Below are 26,016 nucleotides of genomic sequence, written 5' to 3'. Positions count from 1 at the left end.
CATCTTAACGTTCTTTATGCAGATGACGTTATTTCTCAGCTCTAATAAGCATAACCTGTTACTTCAAATTTAACCACAAGGCAACTTCATCACCCTTTGCAACTGGCTACCTTCCAAGAAACTTCCATCAGTTGCCAGAAAACTAATGTTATGTTGCCCTACTTGAAACAGCTAGAAAAATGCATAAACTTCCACCACTCATAATAAAAGATCCCTACTGATTTCCATTTCCTCACACTGACAAGCAAAAATATTTAATCAGAGTAATTACTGATCACACTTTACCTCTTCACTCCCACATATCAACTCAGTAGGTAAAGTTAAATCAACTTAATACAGTCTTCAAAATTTCTAACGTTCAAATCCCCAAATTAAAGAGCAGTGTCAATTAATGTCATAATTCCCAGGCTTGAATATACACAACAAGCAACAGCTAATAATTCTATCCAAAACATTAGCAGTCTACAGAAAATAGAACATTAAGGTGTATTTGTCTTTCCCCTATAATGACCATCACTGTTCCTCAATCCAAAAGGTCAACTGGGTACCCACTACAGAAAGATCTACTTTCATCCCATGTTCCATCACCTTTAAGATACTACATGAATCATACTGTTCCATTCTCTGCTCTAGTTTATCGATACAATCCCCTGATTACTCTCACTGAAGTCATACTGCTACTGTCAAAACAGAGAGTGACTTTTGTCGCAGGTCCTGAAATTCCAAGAACACAGCTGCAATCCTTGAACCTTGAAATAGCAGAACTGCAAATGTAACTGTAAATCAGTATATACAAAGTCTGAAACTGAGACACACTGGTCACCTAGCTCTCAACTAATAACGGACATATTTCAATAGAGTCGGGGACAAACCCAGAAAAAATCAGGGACATTTTTAAAATATTAATACTATTAACTTGAGACATTGGCAGAATTAAAGAATGTTGATTACTATACAGTTTGTGAAATAAAAGAAATCTATAACTCTTAATTACTGCCATTACTTCTGAAGTATAATTCACTACCTTTCCTCCAAGAGTCACTAGTTTTAGGAGGGATTAAGACGGACAGAGCTAAATTTTGGAGTCAAAACCAGGGACATTCCTGGAAATCAGGGACAGTTGAGAGGTACTCAGAGATATGCTGGAATTTCAAGGATGTGGGTGACATAGCCCCCAAGTAAGGTACAAGAGGGCAAAGGTTACCTGCAAAAATGGTTTAACTTCAAGTTTTGGAATTTGTTGTTAACATTTTATTACTGAAAACATTTTGACTTGCACAGTAGAATCTTACTTCTGATAAAAAGCTATTTCCCACATGATATACGATATGTGCAATTACAAATGCAAATGTAAGTTTTGACATCTTGTTATCTCAAAATTCACACATATATTCCATTCAAAATAAAACAACATTGGTATCTTCACATTTCACTTTTCTCTTTTCAACACTGAGCCACACACTTTAAATCTCACTGAATACAAAAGCAGCACCCTTGTTTGACATGTTTTAATCAGATTCACTTTACAAGCTTGAAATACTGAAATGTACAAATTCAGTATTTCGAGCCCATAAAGTAGAATCCTGAAAAGAGTGAAAGCCCAGAAGCACGAAATTCAAAACTTCGAATACTGGAGGTTTTGAATTTCGTGCTTATGAGGTTCCGCTGTGATCACGGATTCAGGTAAGTGTGCGTGTGTGTGTGTGTGTGTGTATAAGGGTTTTGGGTAGGGGGCTGTGGTGTGTGTTACTGTGTTCTGTTGCTGTGGTGTGTGTGCGCGAGCAGAATGTAGCTTGTGTGGTGATGTTGTGTGTGTGTGTGTGTCGTGCGACCTCGGAGTTAGAATATTCATGTAGGAGGGGTGCAGGGCGGCTTGCCCCCCTTCTTTTATGTAGTAGAGAGCTTGTGTTTGTGTGTGAGGAGGATGGTGTGTGTGCAGTTGTACCACGAAATTCAAAATCTCCGGTGTGCGAGATTTTGAATTTCACAATTTTGAGTTTTCTATGTTTTAAAGATTTGACTTTATAGCTTTGAAATACTGAATTTCAACATTTCAGTATTTCAAGAATATAAAGTAAATCCGTTTAATCACATCTTTAATATATTCTTGCATGAGTAATGTGTCTCCCATCATAAAGGCTTCACACCCACACACCCCAGAACCATATACATATAACCTCCAAGTGTGTGATCTCTGGAATGAAGGGAATCTTCAAATACTAAATTTAATATGTGTTTTAATATGAGGCAGTGCAACCTCAAAGTTGGTTTAGTCCAGTTACTGGTGTTGTTAAGGTTGCAGGGGCCGAGCATCCCCCTTCCCCCCAAAAAAATATTACTTCATTTATACTTTGCTAAAATGTTTACTGTTGTGTAGTGCATACGTTATACAATAATGTGCACATATCTGTAATGCTTTTACTACTTTATATTCACTACCTTATTATATAATATTGTGATAAATTTATTTTGTTTTCAGTGAAATGGTCTGGCTTTTTCTAGTTTAAAAATGATGCAGTCATTAAGCAGGCATATATTCATGTATTTATGTAAATTATACATTAAGGAATGCTTAACACTTTCATAAAAAAGATTTACAGGTTTTCCATAACAATAGTTATCTGTGTATTTTAATATCTCCTTCTTCATACAGTCTTCTTTTTTTCAAATGCAAATTGCATTTTCTTTTCAGTTGTCTGTTCAAACTGTATTTTAATTTAAAAACTAACTAAACCTGTTTACTTTACTTCCTCACCAGTAACTTAAATAAGTAAAATATAAGAACAGTGATCCTTCCCTCGTGTGTCTGGCCAACTTCCCAATTTGCTTTAAACTGTTTCCAGATCCACTACACAAAAGGTACAAGGATATTTAGGCCTACTGTGTCAGTTTGATTACCAGATCAAATAAATACACTTTAATTTCATTACAAAAATGCAATGACTCAACTAACACTGTTTGCATCATGTAAACTCATCTGGACGACGCAGCTTTACAGTGGTTTGCTTTGTCGCCTCACAGCAAGAGGTTCTCCAGTTCAATTCTCGGCTGGGGTGCCTTCTGTGTGGAGTCTGCATGTCATCCCTGCATTTGCGTAGGTTTCCTCTGGGTGCTCCAGTTTCCTCCCACATTCCAAAGATATGTGTCTGGAGTGTTTCTCCCTGGGCCTCCACTGAAAAAGGGCTCTGTCCCAGTCGGACTTTCCCAGTAAACAAATGTTAGATAAATAAATAAATAAAAGCCAAAAAGGATTAAAACCCCAAACAGCAGCAAATATGTGATCTGATGTTGTCAGTTTTCATTCACTCCTCAACTAATGGGTTCGGATCCGATCCTCAGATCTGACTCGGCCATTATACTAGCTTGTGGCCTCTAACAAACTCTCAAGCTCCTTCCCTACCCATAATGAACCAACCCGTAACATCTCTAAGATATCGTTTGCCGCTTTAGAGTCTAGATGTGGTCACCTTCAGCTTTCAAGTGTACAGTGGGAGATCAGCCTTTTCTGACATTTATCATTCTAACTTTAATTTTATTTTTAAGTCATTAGTACTCTCCTTTTCCATACACTGAGAGTAAGCTTTCCTACCATCATTGGCAGGCCTAACCTTCCTTCCTTACTCCCTTTACACTTGGTGTATACCTCCTTACTTACCATACTTGGTATTTTTTCCTCTCTACAAGATTATTGTAGTTTTTCGTTACCACTGTTGGTATTTAACTTTTCCTCTTTCTGATTAAACAAAAATATAAAGTTTAGTTTAGTACTTCTGTTATTATGATAATCTTTTGTCTAAAAAAGGTCCTACAGGATTTAAAAAGTGTGATAAGTGTGGGCACAAGTTGCCTTATTCTGATGCCCACAATCTTTGTGTATATTGCTTGGGCCCAAATAATTTACAACAGGATTGCAGTATCCATTATGGGTTCAACCCACGAGCACTAGCTGACAGGAAGAATAAAATGATTTTTAAAGGCTTGCTGCCAACTTCCTACTCCGAAGCCATTACTGGGGCTAAATCCACCAAACACAAATCTAGAGACCCTACAAAAAGGTCAAAACCTTCTGGGTCTCCAGCCTCTTCTTCCTCAGAATCTAAAAAGGAGAGAGAGAGAGAAATTGAATCTAAAATTACTCAAGTCCAACTCTCAATGGATCCTATGTACTCAGATCAGAAATCTTTACCAAGGACAACTTATTCTCCCAGTCTGGATCCAGTCCCATTCAGAGTGCCATCTCCCTTTTTAGAGAGGTCCTCCAAATCGCCATCCCTATCATCATATTGTTCCTCCAAGAGTCTCATGGAAGGAAATGTGGAGAGGATGATGAGGAAATTCTTCCCAGTGCAAATTCAGATGCGAGTTCTCATGGCTCAATCCACCAAACACAAATCTAGAGACCCTACAAAAAGGTCAAAACCTTCGGGTCAGGATGTCCAATCATCTACTCCACCCATTACTGCTGCTCCTCTAATTAAATCTATTGTTTTACAGTCCTTGGATCTGAGGATTCTGGGTACATTTGGTTCGGATCCAAAGAAAGCACCATCCGAATACTGCTCAGAATGCACTGGCTCTGACATCCTCAGAGCAGGATGACTCTTTGAACCGAAGCATCCCTGTCAGATCTGGGAACATGGAATCAACTCCGAGGTTTTTGAAGCCATCTCTTCCTCTCAGAGCTTCTGCACTGGACACCTCTGCTCTGACTTCCACGTCAGGTGGATTGCTCTCAAGACGGAGGGAGGTGACGAGCCAGAAACTTGATTTCTCAGCTTGACTCTCTTCCTTCCCCTGGAGAGATCTGCCTTTGAGGCTGTGAAGAGAGCGTTCTCTTCTCCAGCAGGCCAGATGAGTCCTACCCCCTCGGATCCACCTTCTACTTCTCAGATGACTTTGCACCGTGATGCTCAACATTCCATCCCACAGGAACAGCTATCTCAAAGCTTCCAGACTACACAAGCAGGGTATCCTGATCTCTTCTGATATTTCACTGGGCCACCCCACCAAGGAAGTCCCTAGGAAGAGAAAGTGCAAAGGAGGCACTTGGACTCTCCTCAAGAGTCAGTCACCACGGATACTAGTTTCAATGAAGGAGAAGGGTCTCCAAAATCACCACCTGATGGCATCTCATTTGGTGATATTCTTGAGATCCTTAAGCAGAAGAGTGTCTGGTTTTCCCAAGACTGTTTTCTGGGGGAATAAGTATTTATGGAAGCCTTTGGAACTGGCCTGTCTACCTCCTGGGTTACTTCATCTGCCAATGACCTCATTGATTTGATCTCTAGGCAGGTGTGGAAGGAACCTGATATGGTGGAGCCAATCCCCAAGAGACCAGATTCTGACTCCACCAGTAGGCAGGAAATTTTGGGGTGAAGGGGTGACAGTAGATGCCAACTCATGGAATGAAGTTCCACTGTCCATCCTCCTTGCAGGGAGTCTAGAGCGACTGACAGACTTAAGTGTGCTTATGCTTCAGCAACTTTTGCACTAAAATCGCTGAAATATTTGGCACATTTTACAAGGCTTCAAAGAGATTTGATTAAAGAGCTATTGAAATCTCTTTCCAGAACAGAAACTGCTGAAGCTCAATCTTCAGTAGCCTTTCAGATGGTTACCTTACAAGCTATAGCTAACTCATCCATGAGGCTTATCTCACATGTTGCAGAAGGCACCTCAGCTACCGCAGGTTCAATTATTTCTATCAGGAGGCATGCCTGGATGCACCTGTGTGACTTTGCAGAGCTCTTCAAGTCCTCATTCATCAAAGCTCCCTTTGAAGGCACTTCTTTGATTGGTCCCACAGTGAAGTACACCCTTTCCAAGTGTAAGAAAGATGGAAATACCCATACTGCAGTGGGCATGCATTTTTTAACCCCTCAAAGGACCTTTTCCAGGAATCAATGTGGAGGTTGAAAAATGTGGTTCTGAAAGACCCAGACACACATGGAGATAGTCCCCCCCAGATGCAGAGGTGAGAGCTGCAATGGAAGGAGATTCCCCGTGGCAGAGAAGGTCCACAAAACCAGCGGTCTAGACATTCCATTTTCTGACAGATCCTTCAGCAGCCCTGAATGGAGGCCCAATTGCCTATCTCTGGAGGCAGTTGGGGGTCGCTTATCTCTGCACCAGCGAGCCTGACTAGATATAGCAAATGACAGTTGGGTGCAGAGAATTATTTCCAGAGGTTATACAATTCCATTTTCCCTACCTCCTCCATTGTCAAGAAAAATTCCTGATGTTCCACCCAATCAGAGGAAAGCAGCAGCACTAGAAATCCAAAAGCTGCTAGAAAAATAAAAAGAATCATCCAAGAGGTCGCCCCAGATCAGAGAGAACCTGGAACTTACTCAAGATTCTTTTTAGTGCTAAAGAAAACAGGGCACTAGAGTGCAATTTTGGATCTCAGTGTGCTAAACAAGTCATTCTGACACAAAAAGTTTCAGATGACTGGATGTGCTCGACAGATCTTCAGGATGCATACTATCACAAAGATGAACAGATGATTCAGAAGGTACTTACACTTTCGGCTGGGAGCCAGTCATCATCAGTTCACAGTACCACCCTATGGCCTCACCACAGCCCCCAGGGTGTTCACCAAGTGCATGGCAGTGGTAGCAGCTCACTTGAGACTGCAAAGAGTCAGAGAGTTTCCATATTTAGATGACTGGCACTTACCACCCCAACCAGGCATCAACTGATAACCGATAGAAGCATGAGAACAGGTGCTACAGAGCTGTTCACATCTCAGAACAACCATAAATTACAACAAGTCTCATTTACAACCAACCCACACACTGGAATTCATAGGAGCAGTGTTCAACACCATCTTCTTTTCCACCATCAAGAGTGCAAATGATAAAGATGCAGGTCAGGAAAATAATTTGCAGTACCAGAATTTCAGCTTGATTGATTCTGCAAGCCTTGGGATCAATGTCGGCGACAATAATTTTAGTGCCTTTAGCTAGACTCCACATGAGAATTGTACAATGGATGCTAACAATACAATGGTCAATGCTTTCTCAACCCATACTAGTGAAGATAGGAATAACTCAGGTATGCAAATGACATCTTTGCTGGTGGATGCAGTCGCAACAGGTGTTACAAGGGGTTTACCTTTACATGTTCGTAATGCACATGTATGAAATACAAAAGTCCAAAAGGACTTTTTCAAGTTTTCGGAAGGCCGAAAACAAAATGCATCGAATGTGCAATGAGCGAATGCACAGTAACGTTCGCTCATTACAGATTCGGCATTTTTGGTGCAAGGTGCACTATAATGGGGATCGGGAAGTGGACTCTTTCCCCACTGTAGTGCGACCTCGGAGTTAGAATAATAAAGTAGGGGGTGCAGGGGGGGTGCAGCCCCCTTGCATTACGCTTTGTCTTTGAATTGAATTTCGAAAATCAGCGAATCTGGTTTTCGATTTGCTGATTTTTCGAACTTCGGTGCAGATCAGACTGATGATTTTCGTGATTCCAGTTTGCACAAAGGGCTATGCGGTAGGTTGATTTTCAACCTTTCAAAGGTAAACCGTTACAAGGTCATCCTTTCATACTCCCGCAGCCCAAGGCCAAAGTGACCATGGATGCTTCCCAGATTGGGGGGGCATTCCTTGGGGAAAAGAATTCCAAAGCACTTAGTTCCCCGAAGAGACTAACTTGTATACCAGTGTTCCAGAGATAAGAGCAGTGCTTTTGGCATTGCTGGTATTCTAAGACTCTCTCCTTCTCGAAACAATTGCAATCCAGACAGACAACATGTCAGTAGTTTGGTACATGAACAAACAAGGGGAGCCAGATCTTATCCCCTGTGTTGAGAAGCCCTCAAAGTGTGGCAATGGGCAATACCTTCCAACTGCTTTCTAACAGCAATGCATACTCCAGGAAAGTCCAACATGATAGCAAAAAAAACTGAGCAGGCCCATCTTACGACCTCATGAGTGGTCTCTCAACAAAGTGACAGAAATGATTTTCAGTCAATGGGGCCAGCCTTGCTGCGATCTTTTTGCATCTCCCCTAAACAACAAGTGCAGCATTGCCTTGATCCCTTCACCGGGGGAATCACCGAGGATACTCTACTCCATGACTGCCCCCCCCCCAATCTTCTGTATGTTTGCTTATCCTCTGACTCCCCTGCCTCCCAAATTCCTTCAGAAAGCAGCCCAGCTGAAGAGCAAAGTCATCTTCATTGTACCTTCCTGGCCTTGACAGATTTGGTTTCCCCTCCTTTGGCCTTATCTAATATATCCACCATGTATTCTGGATCCAATTCCAGACCTCCTGTTTCTCCAGACAGGCATGGTTCACCCAGATATCTCAAATCTCAAACTAACAGTGTGGTTTCTCCAGTTCCTTTAATAGGAAGACAACCAATGCTCTCCCCCTGTCCGTTCCATACTTTTATCTTTCCATAAACCTTCTACTAGGAAACTCCACAGAAAGTAAATGGAAAAGGTTTGCTTGTTGGGCAACGCAAAATCAGACAGACCCCTTCTCAGCTCGAAATCAATCTGTTCTAAAATTTTTAGCAAGTCTATTTAATGATGGTACTAGTTCATCAACTGTTAAAGTCCAACCCGCAGCAATCGCTAAGTTTCGTGCGAAATTTCAAAATTCTTCACTGGCTGCCTTTAAACTATGCAAGGCCTTTTTGAGAGGTACTCTTCTGCTAAGACCCCCTTGTAATGACCCCATACCATCATGGGATTCAAATTTGGTACTGCAAGTCTTAATTCATTCTCCCTTTGAACCTGCAGCTAAATGTGATCTTAAATTTTTGACCAAGAAAACTCTCTTTTTAGTTGCAATTACATCTGCTAGAAGAATCTCAGAACTTCAAGGATTATCTTCTAAGCCTCCATATTTGATTTAACGTAAGAATACAGTCACCTTACAAACCACTGCTTCCTTCCTAAGGTGGTGTCAAAATCCAACATCAACCAATCCTTTAACCTGCCAGTATTCTTTCCAAAATTTACAATATGTTGCACTTACTGGATGTTCACAGACAATTACATTTCTATCTACACATAATGAATTGGGCGAATCAGTTACAAGGGCAACTCTAGCTAGATGGTTGAGACTGCATATCATTTATCTATAACACATTGAATCTCCCCTTACCAAAGCCGTTAAAGGCTCACTCAACCAGATCTATGGTAACTTCTGCTTGCTATATTCCAGTCTAGAGCTTCTATGGACGATGTCTGTGCGGCTGCAACTTGGTCAAGTCCTCATACTTTTATCACTCATTACAAACTAGATTTGGTCTCGAGGGTAACAGCAGCTTTTGGCTCAACTGCACTCAGAAATATCCTCCTTAGAGTCCACCCAGGATTTTAGGTAGCTGGGAACTCTGTCACATTACCTGAGGAATGAATGAAAATTTACATCATATAAAAAAAAAAAAAAAAAAGTTGTGTACTCACCATAACATTCCATCTGTGTTTTCCATTTTCATTCTTCCTCAGCTCCTACCACCAACCCCCACCATTTTCAATGACTGACTTCTGGAGGAGTTAGAGACTTCAAGGACACCAATGTCCTTTGTGTTGAACTCCAGTTATGGCATACCCTTACAGTCTTCCTGTCACGCAGCAAACAAGATCTGAGAGACGCTAGTGATTAGTGCATTATGGGTAGGAAAGGAGCTAGAGAGTTTGTTGAAGGCCACAAACTAGTATAACAGCAGAGTTGGAACTGAGGATCGGATCTGAACACATTCGTTGAAGAAAAAGGAAAATGGACAACACAGATGGAATATTATGGTGAGTACATAACTTTTTTTTATACATAAAATAAGTATGTCAGTGAGCAAAGTTTACTTTTCTTTCCAGAAGTAGATGAGAATGAATTATGCTTTCTGCATTTTAATAAATATAAATAATTAGTACCTTGCACGCCAAAGTCAGCACGTCTTTCACCTTGTACTCTGGTTTAAAAAGCACGGTCATCACACTGCCATCAGGGAATATGACATGCAGGAGGGGTTCAGAGAAGGTCTCATTGTAACTAGCCTCAGTTGGAATGCAGCATACATTCACTGATTCTTCAAGATGCTGAAAAAGACAATAAATTCACAAATGACAATTTTGTAAGAGTGTCAGTGGTTTCACACTGATTTTAAAATGTTTTTGCAGCAGGACAGTGTGATTGATTATATACTGATCATGTGACCCAACAGAAACATTTTAGGACCATGTTCTTACAAATAAAGAAATCTTATGAAACACAACAAACAGGCAACTTAAAAGAATGTCAGCTACAGTTACAAGTTGTTGATGCAGCACTCTAATTCTAACATCAGCCACTAAAATATGTTCTACATTTCTATCACCCTTTAAATGACACTTTAACATTTAACCAGTACAGTTGGAATCAGGAGGGGAGACAAGCATCCTTAAAAGTATGTATGTATGCAAGCATGCGAGTATCAGAGACAGAAAGTACTGGTGGTGTTTGATAACTGCAATGGTTACACTTTATTAGAGGGAGAAAACTGTAGACAGCCTGCTCAGTACAGGGTAATACAGTTCAGTTCAGTTCAATGCATCTGTGCAGCATTACTTCCATGCAACAGCTGAAATATTTCAAGAGAGTGAAATAGGCAAAACACCAACACAAACCAGATGCTAAAACAAATGAGATGAAACACTTGGTTCAAATATTATTACACACCATATAAACAATAGCATGCTACACTAACAATGAAGTTAAACCTCTAAAGACAGTGTGAAAAGCAAGTTAAGATGCTCACATGAAGCATGGCTTGTATAATTCACTACACCACCCCCATCAGCATCTCAGAAGGCAGGTATGACCAACAGTGCAGCTAGAATACTGCAACTCAAAAAATGGGCAAAGTGTACATCGGCACTCTGACATGACCACAACGTTCTCTTGGAGGGTGTTAATGTATAGGTAATGCCTGCTAAAAACAAGTCTGCCACTTCTGAACAGCTTATTAAGGTACTGGGAAGCTTGGACAGAATATAAAAGCAAACGTCCATCATATTTTATGCTCTCTAACAGTGCTTGCTGTTTCGCAAGAGAGCAATTAAAAAAGAGGAAGAGAAAACACAAAAGAAACATGCATGTGCCAGTGCATCAGCACACATTCATAACAATAAGAAGTGTGAAACCTCAATTTTTGACTGAATTTAAACTTCCTTAAATTACCAAAAAGAAGAAACAGTAAAGGAGAGGAAGTTGAAGTGCTTTGCATTTCCTGATTTTTTTTCATTTGTTTGCATACAATGTGACATCTGATGTGTATTCACTCAATAAAGTGGCTGTAACTGCTAAGCGTGTGTTACTATGTATATGTATCCAAGTCTGTCTGTGTTTCTGAACACACTAGTGTGTGAGGGCAGACATTAAATACTTACATAGTATATATTTTGGATATAAAAATTCTTCCAACTACAATTACAAATGATACAGCAAAGTTTAAAACATTAGGTAGGTGAAAGTATAGCTGTGCCATAACAGTATAACTTCAAATAGATCAGAGCTGCAGTAGACTTAACTGTATGGGATGCAACGTGCATAAGATACAACACCGGTACAACTTAGTCAGGATATAACCCGTACATCTAAGGCTACCACAGCAGTGATGATTATTGCTTATTCTCTACTTATCTGGGAAATGTCACTTTCCCTCTCTCTGATCTTAATAATAAACTTGTGTGTCACCTGAATCACAGCTGATCTCAAACATACTTATCTATGTATTAAAATAAGACCAAGTCTTTTTGCACACTACTGCACAGACACATCAAAAGACACAACAGAAGAGACAAGAATTCCTAGATCCTTGTCATATCCAGTAGCATGGATAAGGTAATGTGCGTAACTACAGTATTCCAAGATGCACTACTATCTAAGACTGCACAACTCACTGGTTATTCAGGCTATTTAAAGGATACAATATTAAAGAACAGTCAACAAATTCTGAATACAACTGATTAAATATGATCAAGGTAGTCATAAAAGTTTTAATAAAAATGTGCCCAGGACACAGCCATGAAGAGTACTATCACTCTGCCTAGCTATCTGTGAAACTGTCTATCCATCTCTGTATCCAGGGTATAACACTGATCTACACGGTCCTTTTTCAGATTCAGCCTGAGAGCACGGTCTGATTAAGTGACTAGATCAGATCACGGAGTTAAGCAAATGGAAGCTGACTGATTAAACCATGGACAACAGGAAGCAACCTGTTAACAGCTCAGTGTTAACCCTCTGCTCTAACTGCCAGGGGTAACTACTACAAACAAGTGCACTACTGCCTGATACACTGCAGCCAACATCAACTCTAAAAGTTCACTCAGTTAGCCAACAATGAACTCAAAAGAAACACATTATGGAGAAACTCAGCAGTAAGTTGATCAATGACAGCCTTTAAGGTTATGATCTCAAAACCTTTTTAACAGCTCAAAATACAGTGTCCACAGTAACGCAAAGCCTACTGCTTAAAAATCAGTGCTGATTAGGATCAATGAGAGTGACTCTGTGCTTAGAGGTCAGCTTTAATAAACCCTGTGAATGACCATGCCTATCAAGTGTGCTAGGGCCAATGGTCAATTATTTAAAGAGTCACAGCTATCTCCGCTCTTAGAATGGAACATCTGTGGCAGTTTCTAATGCATATGGAATATATACTCAGTTTGTAGAGAGTAGTTATAAAGCTCAGTCATCACTGTAATGGATGCTAATTTAATGTTTTTTAAAAATACTCCAGCAAGTCTATCAGGACCAGCTGCTGTACCCATGTTAATGATAACAAAACCTTCCCGATCTCATTAGTAATATTAGAACATAAAGCAGACAGTGGGATGCGTACATTACTGCCATTACAGATATTACCAGCTACATTTTCAAACATGTCGGTAATAGTTCGTTTGTTCTTCACAGTATGCCCATTATGCTACAAACACCAACAGTGCCATTCTGAGTAACTTTCTATTTAACATATGTAAAGAATGGCTTTTGATTATCCACACATGCATTGGCCAGTTGCATCTTGTAGGGAGCTTTACTATTGCATATTACTCTATTAAGCCTTGTGGAATTGGTTTCTAACCTCAGCTTATTTGTTAACCTGTGAAACAATGTGTGTGTGTGTGTGTGTGTGTGTATGTATGTATGTATGTATGTATATGTGTATATATATGCATATATATATATATATATATATATATATATATATATATATAGATAGATATATTCTCCAATAATGTCTTTTTGCAAGTTTGCAACTTGCAGATCCTGAAATTCCACCAAAATGGCCTATTATTAGACTTGCTTGTTTTTAACAATTATAATGAGAGTCTTAATCGGGTTTTGGAAGAAAAAGCAGATCACAGATCAGCAAGAAGATAAAAGGGTACAAAATCAGATCAAGCAATTATATAATTATTCATATAATCAATAACTGCCTAATACAATTTCTTATTATGTATGTTTATCATCCTGATTATTTTTTAGAAACTCTAAATGATGACAGAGCAGTCTGAATTTTTTAAGGGATGACCAATTTGACAGCCAAGATAGTTTACTGAGGGAAGAACAATTACAATCAGTAAAATAACCTCCTCACATTCTTTAAGTGTGAGTAAACAGTTTCTAATAAATAGCATATTCTCTGCTGCTCGGAGGAGTACAATGTCCAGCTAACAGGGTTGGGAGGATGGCATAATGCAGTGGTTTCCAAACTTTTTTGAATCTCAGCTCTCTAGGTGAATCCAGGTTTTCCCCCACGGCATGCATAAAGTGCATATTATAGAGCTTTATCAAACCATAAAAAAAATCTACCTTTGACTGAATTCCTACATCCAACAGTGACACCTTCATATCCAACCTAAAACATTATAATTGGCAAATACTAAAATCTCTGCCCCAGGATGAAACTGTCACTCATTTCAATGAAACCTTTCTCAGTATGCTAAACAAAACAAGAAGCACCTATCAGATGCAAAACAGTAAAATTTAACTCTGCTCCATGACCATCAAAAGTCACAAAATAACTCACGTGACAAAGAGATAAAGCCTGGAAGGTCTAGCTTCTAAAGAGAATACAATCCAACCTACAACATTTTCAAGACCTACTACAGAATCAAACCAAATAAGAAGTTATGTACTCACCATAACATTCCATGTGAGTTGTTCATCTCGCCTTCATTCTTTACTGATGGGTTCGGAGCTGATCCATCGGCTCTAGTACGGCCGTTTGCAAAGCTCGAGGCCAAGCCCCTTATTCCATGATGCACTGGGAATTACCTCATATCTTGTTTGCTGTGTGTACTATAGCCATATAACGGAGCTATCCTCCCATGGATAGGAAGAAGAATTGAGCAACCAGGATGAGACCAACCTCTAGGTCAACTATCAGCCAGGAGGGGGAAGAAGGAAGGTACGTAAGAATGAAGGCGAGATGAACAGCTCACATGGACGTTATGGTGAGTACATCACTTCTTAATGTAAAGTTGTTCAATCTCGATGCTCATTCTTTACTGATGGGTAGTGTCCCTAGCACCCTCAATCTCGGGTGGCTCACAGGAGTACATTCCTCAGGACCGTAGACCCAAAAGAAGCCCTGTCCCTGGAGACCTTATCAACTTTGTAATGAGTGATAAAAGTATGAGGTTTAGACCAAGTGGCTGCAGCACAAATGTTATCAAGGGGCAATTTGGCTTGGAATGCAGAAGATGTAGAGACTTCCCTGGTAGAATGAGCTTTAATCTTGTGTAGTAACAGCATTTTAGTAGCTGAATAAACAAAGGTGATACAATCAGACAGCCATATAGAAAGAGTTGTTTTAGCCACTGGTCTACCTTTTCTGGCTTCAGAGAATGATACAAAGAGCTGGTCTGATTGACTAATGTCTTTTGTTCTGTCCAAATAATATCTGAGCTGTTTGTGAATGTCAGGTTTGTGCAGCATATACTGAAGGTTATTGGAATGGCTAGGGAAGAAGACCGGTAACTCACTGGCTTGGTTGATATTAGTTTCTGAACAAACTTTGGGCAAAAATGTCCTAAGAGATATTCTTATCAGCATGAAAAATCAAATAAGGAGGGCAGACAGATGAAACTTGAAGTTCTGACACTCTGCGAGAGGAAGTAATAGCCACCAGAAATATGGTTTTCCATAAGAATTTGAGATCACAAGATGATGCTGGTTCAAATGGGGGAAGATTTATACGGGACAGCATACCGTTTAGATTCCAAGGAGAATAAGGCGTTTTCACTGGGGGCCTCATGTGAAAGGTTCCTTTGAGAAAGGCCTTGGACAACTTGTGGGACATTATGTTTAGCCCGTCCATTCAGAGATGAAAGTTAGATATAGCAGCCAACTGGACCCAAACTGTAGCAGCTGCAGCTCCTTGATTAAAGATCATAGTCAAGAATTCTAATATGGATGTCAAGGGGGATTGATAAGAATCAATGTTCTGCTTAGAAGCCCATATGGAAAATCTCTTCAACTTACTAAGACAATCTTCTAGTGGACGGCTTATGGGAAGACAAAAGGATCTGTTTTGTCTCATTGGAAACGTTATGAAGCCTGGCTATGAGGGGAACTGGAGTAGCCAAGCTGTCAGCTTCAGTGACTGCAGAGAGGGATGAAAGTCCCCCAACGGATGTGTCAGAAGGTCCAGAACTGTGTCCAGAATCCTTGGATCCTCCAAGAGATGATGATGAAGAAATGGGAACCAAATCTACCGAGGCCAATTAGGGGCTATAAGAATGAAGGTCCTTCCCAGCTATTTTGCTTTCTGTAGAAATCTGGGTATCAATGGGATAGGAGGAAATGAATAGAGGAGACCTGGGGGCCAATCGTGTATGAGTGCGTCTCTCTGGGCGTCTCCTGGAGGAGGAATCAGGGCAAAGTAGTTTCTGCATTTTGTGCTGATGTGACTGGCAAAAAGACTGCAGCAAGGCTGGCCCCATTTGTGGAAAATCCTGTCCGCAATCTCTTTCTTGAGGGACCACTCATGCGGCAACAAGACTGCCCTGCTCAGTTTTGTCTGCTATCACGTTGGATCTCCCCGGGATGTGCATTGCCAACCAACAGAATGCACTGGGAGGAAACAGCCCACTGCCAAACTCTTCTCGCTTCTCGACAAAGGGGGTAAGACTTGGTTCTGCCTTGCTTGTTCAAGTACCAGACTACTGACATACTGTCTGTCTGAATTGCAATCGTTCCTAGAGGAAGAGAGTCCTGGAAGTACTGCAACGCCGGAAGTACTGCTCTCATCTCCAGAACACTGATATGCAGATGTGACTCTTGATCCGTCCATGTGCCTTGGGTAGTCTTTCCCTGAAAATGCCCCCCGCCCCCCCCCCCCCACCAGGGCTTTCCAGAACCACATCTTTCCTCCCCTTTGGCCTTTGGTGTAAGGCTGAGTAGGGGTGGAAAGACAGACAACGTAAGACAGAATCTTTCCCTCCTGTTCACACCTGATCAAAGTTTCCTTCACTTTAGGCCCAAAAAGAGACGAGCCATCAAAAGGGGTGTTCACGAATAAAGACTTAAAGGGCTCCACGAAGTAACACAAGTGCAACCAGGAATGTCTTCTGAGAGCAATTCCTGTACCCACTGCCCTACTCATCCCATCAGCTGCATATGATACGAGACACATGGACGAGTTCACAATACAATTTAGGGAGGGTAGCAAGCTGGGCGGCAACTTTGTCAGAAGCCCCTGCAGCTACAGTACCCTGAAGAGTATCTTCCAACTCCTTAAGGAGATCTCTTTGCAACCTAGTGAAATTGGTCAAATAATTCAGGGAACGGAATGTAAAAGTCGCTGAACTAAACATGCATTTCCCAGATCTATCCATGATCCTGGACTCTCTTATTAGGAGGATGGATAGACAACGAAGTCTCAGACATTCCCTTTTTGGTGGCCACCGCCACCACCACCACGGCATTGGACAAAAAGGATTTACCTATTGGAGCAAAAATAAACATATTAGGCCTCCGAGGAACAAGCTCCATGGACTCCAGTGACTCCCACGCCCTCCGAGAGACCAGCTGCATGAGCTCATCGAAGGGAAGAGACACCCAAGAGGTGGAAGGTTGAGACCTGAAAGCCTTCAGGAGAACTGACTTTTCCTCAGTAGGGCTTTTGGACTGCCAATCACCCCTCTGATTAAGGATCTCTAGTATCTCCGCAAAGGAGATATCCTCAGAGGGGGACTGTGGGGACCCTTCTGACTCATGCAAGTCAGTGTCAGATGTTAAAGACTCCTGTGGGGAGTCCAAGTGTCTCCTCTTGCACAATCTCTTCCTGGGGGGCCTCCTCAGTGGGAGCCTCTGGGGAGGTCTCAGAAGAGCAGGGGACGCCCTGTGGGGGCTACGTGAGGCTCAGGGTCTCTACGCCTAGCCTGGACAATAGAAGCAGAAGTGGACACAGGCACTTTGGGGGATGAGGAAGCCAGACAGGGTGTTGATGTCTTGGGGGACAAGGCTCTCCTCATGGCTTCAAAGGCATCGCGGCTCCGATGAGAAGGAGTCAATGGACCCCAAAGGAACTGCTAACCCCTCCCATACCGAGGCCACGGGCTCTGAGCCGGAGGTATGAGCCAAGCTCATCCAAGCCGAAGTCCCGAGAGGAAGAGTTGTCACCGACAAGTCGGTGCGAATATCCTCCTCCGGACCCGACAGGAGAGTGTCGGCTCCTAGAGTCCCCGGTCAGTGCCGAGAACATCAGAGTAGATGGAACTGAGGACACTGGAGCAGGTCTTGGTTCCAAAGGCTCCACGATCAACAGGTTGGCCCCCCCTCCAGCTCCGAAGGTCCGGTACGGCTCGGAGGATTAACAGTCAAGTCAGGGGTAGTGGTCTTCGGTTCCAACGCTAGGGTCAGAGCCGACAACAATTTAGCGGAGCCTAGTGCCCATAAAAGCTTCTGCACCAATCGGTCCATATTCAAATCTGACAGGCTGACAGATGCCCTAGAAGACTGCATAGATGGTGCCGACTGAAGAAGTGGAGATACAGGTCTCAGATACCGGCTCCAGAGCTGTGGGCTGGCTCCAAAAAGAAAAGACAGTCAGCTCCGAGGTCTGCGGAGCCGATGTCACAGGATCTTCCAATTTCTTGGACAGTTTGGAGTTCTTAGAGTCCCCTGAGGATTTAGAGGACTTGGAGGACTTGCTGGCCACATCTTGGTCAACAAAAAACAGTAGCCAGCAACTGTGAGCTGTATAATCTAATATAATTAGTTACAAAATAAAAAAACACAAAAATGACAGACCGGTTTCGGCTATGGTGTTAACCTAGCCTTCATCAGTGTCACTGAGAGCTGGTACACTCTACACATTAGAGCTGGTAAGAAATCTATTATACCTCTCTTCAAAATACCCACTAAAAGAACTGTTCTGCACCTCCATAAATAAACTATTTAACCCTGGCGGCCCAGCTGAGCTGCCTCCTACCAGTACAAACCATGTAGATTCCACTGTCATGCAATTCAACACATGCTTCATTTAAAAAATGCATCCACTCTTACTAGCAGCCACCTATCAGACAAATTTAAAATACCCTCCAACAATCCACACAAGCTTTCAATCCTGCTCCCAATTACACTTTTAACAATTCTCCCTAAGCTTAAACCCAACACATATAGCACTTAAAATATCTGTCCTTTGCCCTGAAACAACTCAAAACTATATAAAAGATTAGTTTTACAGGTAACAGTTACAGTACTGATGCTGTCACTAAGTACTTTTTAGAAAAGATGTAGCAATGCTGATGGAGACTGTTATCGTATTACTTTTTCTTGTTTCCAGAAACCAGTTACAACACTTCCGCATAGAAATAAGCAGTTCAAAAAACAAGTTACTGGTAAAAGTGAAAATAAAGATGTTCACTTAGTCACAAACTACTACAACATTTGGACAGCATTCTCCTCGATGATTACTAATCCAGCATCACAAGTCTTTACCTTATGTTCTTTCACAACTTCACTAAGGCAAGGATAATACTCAAAAATCCACTGGTAAAACTTAGGAACCCTCATTTTCAGTTATTCTGTTGAGTTCAGTGAACAGACCTGCTGTCACCAGAAGCCCCTTCCTCTGCTGTATGCCGATGCGGTTCCCAGCCATGGTCTTTACTAAGGTGGGTCAAGTTTTGGTTTCATGCATCACCAAGACTTCCATCCTGTAGGCCACTGATGTAATCCTACACCACTCACACCAGGTAACACATAGCAATAAACTTGCCGGGTTCAAAAACTATACACGACTACCCTCACTTGAAAACTGTTAATGGCAGTAAAAATCTGCAGATGGAAATCTCTTCTAATATGTTTCAGCAGTTCTGAAACGATCTGCTACTGATATTACTTAATTACACCTAGTCTTATATCAAGAATGAAGTTAAAGATTATAAAAGACACTGATGACTTCAAAATAAAAGTGAATTTATGTAAGGCAGTGTGTTACAGTAAGGATATTTCTATAAAATTGTCAGGAACTGATCATACATCCATGGATTGTCTCTGGCTGCTTGTTCTACATCTGGCTACTCATCTGAGAAACGTATGTGATTTAGACAAATAAAAGTGGTGTGTAAGATGACTGCATGAAGAAATGCTGAAGATTTTTGACCCAATTGTATCCCGTAAATGTGTATAGCTCCACTGATATAATACCATCCAAGCCTTTGGTTGATGTATCATGCACTAGCTGAAATACTCATGTTCTTTCTTTCTTTGTTTTATAATAATACTAATGCAGTTTATTTCCTTTATGGCATCACACAATGTAATCCTGATACCTGGTTGTGAGGATCTTACATTTTGTCTATTTCTAAGAAGCAATATAAATAGCAAAGGACAAACTGACCTCATGACTGTGTTTGATTAGTTGCTGCTTCTGTCATTTGTGCTAATTTAGTTTCTGAAAGAGTCTAGTGTGATTTTTATAAATGATAGCTGTGATTTTCAGTTTAGATCTGCATCAGTCTGATTCTATGAGACTACACAGTGAAGTTCGGGTGAAGAGGTAAATTCAAATAAAGCCTAAGAAAAACTGTCACAACAGATCAACCCCATTTGCTACTCTAAGTACTTAATCTGTTTATTTTAGAAAAAAGAAATTATAGCATTGACTGCAAAATACCATGATACTAAATTAAGTTAAAACAGAAATAAGACTCGTTCTTAAGGAAATGGACTCCTTAAAATATGTGGCACTTGGACTGGTGTGTGAGTTTTGCAACTAAGGCACACGGCAACTTTCTCATATAGTGCTTGGATTCATCACAGGTGCTAAATGAAAGAAAAAAGGGTATTAGGAGCATTGCAACTTTCACGTCAAAGAATTAAAGAGATTACGCAAAGTTAATTCATTTTATAAATATAGTCTTGAAAACTTTTATTAACATAACCTACTATGCTTGTAGCGTTGTCGCCTCACAGCAAGAGGTTCTCTGGTTTGATTCTCGGCTGGAGCGCCTTCTGTGTGGAGTCTGCATGTCCTCCCCGCGGTTGAGTGACGTTTAAAGACATGCAGGTAGGTGCGTGTATAAATGGGCGTGCCTTCGTTGAAGGTTGGGCATCGGGCTGGCACCTCGGCACCATAAAAATCTACTGCCAATCATAAGCGGAGACCGGCGTTCTACTGTGGCAACCCCTAACCGGGAAAAGCCGAAAGATATTACTATCCTACTATGCTGGTATTCTACATTCTCATTTAAATTCCCCAAAAATGATTCATGAATTATATTACATGAAGAACTGACTTCACAAATGAACAGTTAGTGCGGGTGACTTAAGTGAATTCTGTAACTTTATGTAAGACTGTATTCAGCAAATTATCAGTCATACAAGAACTGATAAGGCAAGAACATTATCAGTATATAAATAAAGGTGTTTGATATCTTACACCACCCTATTGTACAATCAGACTGGCATTTTACAGAGTGCTCATATGTACCTTGATTGTTTAACCTGTTGCATTTTGTGTAAACCTTGCTTTTTACAGAGGCTTTATGTCTTAAGGAAAGGTCACAAAGCCAACATGTAAAGCTCTCCTACTGCAATTTATTTCAGGTTTGATCTTTGGCAAGGTTGCAGTCAGTATTTCTTGAAGATATCTGTGATCCAGTTCGTTCATCAAATACACAAATGACTTACTATTCATTTCTTTTCAGAACATCTCAGTGATAACAGATACGTACTTACTGATAATCTGTAGTGTGCACTTCTACTACTCTTTGAAAGTGTTCCACTTACTAATAAAATACTACATATAAAATAAAATAAATCTGTCAATGAATATCTGATGATTGTCAAAAATCTATTCTCCTTGTATGAGGTGCATCTATGACAGAAAGAGCGTAGAAAAAATTATTCATCAGAACGGTTTGTCACGTGAGGAATTAAATGTTAACATTTTTCTAGAAAGGAAACTTTGTGGTGTTGCAGTGTTTCACTTCAGAAATGCTGTTATGTACAAATCAGTACAGTTTCTCTAAACGCTCTCTTATTTGAGAGAACCAATGCTGCTGTTCATGCAGTAAATTATTTTGCAGAGGTTTCTTTGACAAAGCTAAGAATACATACTGTCATCTAGTGGAAATATGTAGTAATGTACATTTTGTACAGCCGGTTGTGTGCCAAAATCCGGTATGGTGAATGACCATTGCTTAGTATTGCTTTCTTCAAAAATTAGGGACGCTGGAAATGCGTGAGCTCTTGCTCAATTCCGACAGGCTGGTAGCCCTGACGGAGCTGACGTCACCGCGCACATGATGATGTCAGCTCAAACAGAGCGAAAATTTAAAAAAAAAAAAAAAAAAAAATCGTACATGAAGGGTGTTAGTTCTTGGCGCCCCTGTGAGGAAGCCAAGGGAATCCCTGGTATAATGGTTAAGGCATTTACCTAACAGGCACAAAATGCAAAGTTTGATTCTCATATGGGGTAACTGGCTAGGCTTAAAATGGCTCACAAGGGCAGTTAGCCTAGTAGTAAATATAGCAGTAGATCGAAGTTTGAGAACTTCTAATCCGATATGGTTGACACCATATGATTAAAGTCTTGAAACTTCGAATCTTTTAACGGCGATATTAGCACAGCGCGGAAAGGGAAGATTTCCCTTTTCTGCACTGTAGTGCGATCTCAGAGTTGGCATATTTAAGAAGCGGGGGGTGTGTTGGGTGCCCCCTGCTTAGAGCATTTAAATGGTTTGTTTTTGTAGGTTGTTGTGTTTTATTACATTTTCAGTGTTTCGAGACTTCAATTATATGGTGTCGACCATATCAGATTCAAAGTTCTGAAACTTCAACAATGTAATATAGACCCAGTAGTAATCTAAGAGTACTATAATTTTTACTTAAAAGATCAATAAGTTGGTCCACACAAGTGGCAATTTCAGGGAAGGCTAGAGAAGGGATCTTATAAAATCCAATGTAGTTAAACTGGTGCTTCACACAAGACCACTGTACTAATCACAACTGCATTAGGATTATATAGCAAAGATGACTGAATTTTTTAATTCCCAAACTGATTTTCTACCACCATTTTTATATCCTCTGACTTTATCATAATTGTAATAATCCACCAAATTCAGTAGAAGACCATCATCACTGAAACATAGTTAAGATAACACATTTCCTATAAATAGCTAAATTATTAAGTTGCCCATATTACTGTTCGAGATTCATGCAATTGAGGTGATCACAATTAAATATGTAATATCTACAATACCTGTATCAGTAGTAATGTCTGCAGCTTAAGATTTGATTAATAAAAAAGGTTGTAAATAACTTTGGTAGCCTAGAGCTAAGAAAAGTACAGTTTTGTACCTACCATAAATGTAGATGTTCGAAGATCCACATTGCTGCAGTCCTTACTTAAGGGTAGTCCGCTGTCCTCGGTCGGCCCGAATACCAAAGTATTAGGCTGACGTCGGTCATGGGCGCCTAGATCTGACATCAGAGCGTCAGGGTATAAAGGCGCATGACCGACGTCATATCCTCAGTCTTTTCTTGCCCCAGATGTCAGAAGGCCCAACCAGAAAGGCCACAGCCAAAAACGGACTACCTCCCAAAAACATGCCCAACAACAACCATCACCTAAAGCATAGCACCAAGTCAAACTACAGTGGGGAAGGAGGGAGGGTAAATTGGACTGCAGCAATGTGGATCTTCGAACATCTACATTTATGGTAGGTACAAAACTGTACTATGTTCTTCATCTCACATTGCTGCAGTCCTTACTTATGGGTAGAATCCCAAAGCAACGGGAAAGGGAGGATGGTAAAAATCATAAAGCATTAGGGGCCGCTAAAATGCCCTGTAAAATTGCAGTGGCAAATCCAGTCCTAGACTTAGAATAAACAGGAAGGTGGTAATGTTTAGAAAAAGTATGCACTGAACTCCAAGTAGCTGCCTCCAAAATGTCTTTTGTAGCTACCCCCCTTAGAAAGGCCGTCGAAGTAGCAGTAGCCCTAGTGGAGTGAGGCCTGATTCCAGCAGGAATCTCCTTACCATGATGGGAGTAACAGAAAGAAATACAAAACCCAATCCATTTAGAAATAGTTTGTTTTGAAACAGGTTTACCCTGTGAACCCAAAGCAAAAGAAACAAACAATTGCTGAGACTGTCTGAACTCCTTGGTTCTGCTCAAATAATAACGCAACTGCCTGTGAATATCCAAAGTATGCAAAATTTTCTCCCCTTTATTTTGGGGGTTTGCATAAAAAGTAGGCAAATGAATAGTTTGATTTAAGGCCACACTAGAAACCACTTTAGGCATAAAGGAAGGATTAGTACGCAAAGATACCCTATCCTTATGAAAAATCAGGAAAGGCTCCACTGCCATGAGGGCCTGTAATTCAGAAACCCTTCTTGCAGAGGTAATGGCCAACAAAAAGCAGTTTTCCATGACAAATACTTTAACTCGGCAGTAGCTGCAGGCTCAAAAGGTTGTAGAGTAAGTTTTTCCAACACAAAATTGAGATCCCAAGCAGGAGTAGGAGCTCTACGTGGGGGTCTTATATTCTTTGCCCCTCTAAGAAATTGCTTAAACCAAGGATGAGAGAATAAAGGAGGGTCACAATCATAGTGAGCAGAAATGGCTGCAGCATGAACCTTTATTGAGGAGAAAGACAAACCCTTGTCCAATAGCTCAGTAAGATATTGAAGAGCAACACTTAAAACAGGTTTGGAGACATCAAGGTCCTTTCCTTTGCTCCAAAGAAAAAATCTCCTCCATTTATCAGCGTAAACTTTCCTGGTACTAGGCCTCCTGGCCTCCAAAATAACATTCAAAACTTGTTGTAGAAGCTGAGACCCTCCAGAGTCTAAAACAGAATATGCCAGGCTGTTAGATGCAGAGACTGAATCTTGACACTGAGGAAGTGAGTGTCCTCTTGTGACAAAAGGTGCGGAATCAAAGGCAGAGGCCATGGAGGTTCTCGTACTAAACTCCTCAGTAGTGGGTACCAGTGTTGTCGAGGCCAATCCGGTGCTATCAAAATCATGGTTGGCTTCTCCTGTCTGGCCTTCAAAAGTACCTTGGGAAGAAGAGGCAGAGGTGGAAAGGCATATACATGCAGATTGTTCCAACTGAATGATAGAGCGTCCACCTTCCAAGCTGTGTGATGAAACATTTTTGTGCAAAACTTTGGCAACTGGTAATTTAGTGGAGAAGCGAACAGATCTATGTCTGGAGTTCCCCATAACACTGTCAACTGTTGAAATACATGAGGATCCAATTTCCACTCGTGAGGATCCACTATTTGTCTGCTCAATACATCTGCTAAGGAGTTCTGTGCTCCTGGTAGAAACCTTGCCTGAAGATTGAGGTGTAGATTGAGAGCAGTTTCCCACAGAATCATCGCTTGCCTGCAAAGAGGGTAAGAATGGGTTCCCCTGCTTGTTGATGTACCACATGACAGTAGTGTTGTCTGTTTGAATCAACACCTGTCCTGGGTGAAGTAAATCTTTGAAAGCCATCAATGCAAACTGGACTGCTAACATTTCCTTCAAGTTGATATGCAAATGTTGGAGTTTGACAGGCCACGTGTTTTGCACCCATTTTCCATTGAGGTGTGCTCCCCAAGCCTTGTCCGAGGCATCTGTCGTTAGAATCTGACTCGCCTCTGGCCGGGTCACAGAGAGTCCCTTGTTTAGGTGACATTCCTGAGCCCACCACAAAAACTCCTTCTGAATGCAAGGTATTATCTGAATGACAGTGTCTAGATCTTGGCAGTGCTGTGTCCACACATTTTTGAGATACCATTGAAGCTTCCTCATATGCAATTTGGCATTGGGAAGCACCAGAATACAAGATGCCATGAACCCCAAGGCTTGAAGGACTGTCCTTGCAGTCAGCCTGGACCGTAGAGACATTTGCTGGAAATAAAGAGAAAGGCTTCTTTGTTTGTCCGGGGTCAAAAGGCCATCTGGGAAGCTGTATTCAGTCTCACACCCAGAAAGCACATGTCCTGAGAGGGTACTAGACTGGACTTTGTTTCGTTCACAGAATACCCTAGGCATCTTAACACTGCCATCACATACTGTAGATGATGAAGAAGTTCATCCTTTTCTTGTGCAATAATCAGGCAGTCGTCCAAATAAGGATAAATCTGTATTCCTCTTAGTCTGAAAAAGCTATCACTGGAGCCAGAACCTTTGTGAACACTCTGGGCGCAGTAGATAAGCCAAAGGGCAATGCAGAGAACTGATAATGTAAATTTCCAGCCCGAAAACGCAGGTACCTCCTGCAACTGGGCCTGATAGGAACATGAAGGTAAGCCTCTTTGAGATCCAGAGTAACCATCCAGTGATCTTTTCCCAACAGAGGTAAAAGTTGTTGTAAAGTCAGCATCTTGAACTTTGGAATGTCCAGGTAAGTGTTGAGGATAGATAAATCCAAAATTGGTCTCCACGTGTTCCCTTTCTTTGGAACTAGAAACAGGCGAGAATAAAATCCTAGGCCCACTTCTGACAGAGGAACTGGCTGTATAGCTCCTATTTGAAGAAGTAAAGAAATTT

At 41.1% G+C, this 26,016-nt stretch overlaps 1 protein-coding gene across 4 annotated transcripts in view; it reads right to left on the bottom strand.

The window, feature by feature from the left end:
• The window catches only part of TIAM2 (TIAM Rac1 associated GEF 2), a 2,099,243-nt gene that overhangs the window by 551,406 nt on the left and 1,521,821 nt on the right, over positions 1-26,016 (bottom strand). For all 4 annotated transcript variants that reach the window (XM_044063392.1, XM_044063388.1, XM_044063400.1 and 1 more), the window contains one exon: positions 9,897-10,061. In XM_044063392.1, the coding sequence (XP_043919327.1) occupies positions 9,897-10,061 (165 nt within the window). The remainder of the gene's footprint in view (positions 1-9,896; positions 10,062-26,016) is intronic.

This window comes from Protopterus annectens, chromosome 1.part0, assembly GCF_019279795.1.
Source record: "Protopterus annectens isolate FY-2018-M chromosome 1.part0, PAN1.0, whole genome shotgun sequence".
NCBI classification, from domain to species: domain Eukaryota; kingdom Metazoa; phylum Chordata; order Ceratodontiformes; family Protopteridae; genus Protopterus; species Protopterus annectens.
This window is presented reverse-complemented; position numbering and strand designations above follow the sequence as displayed.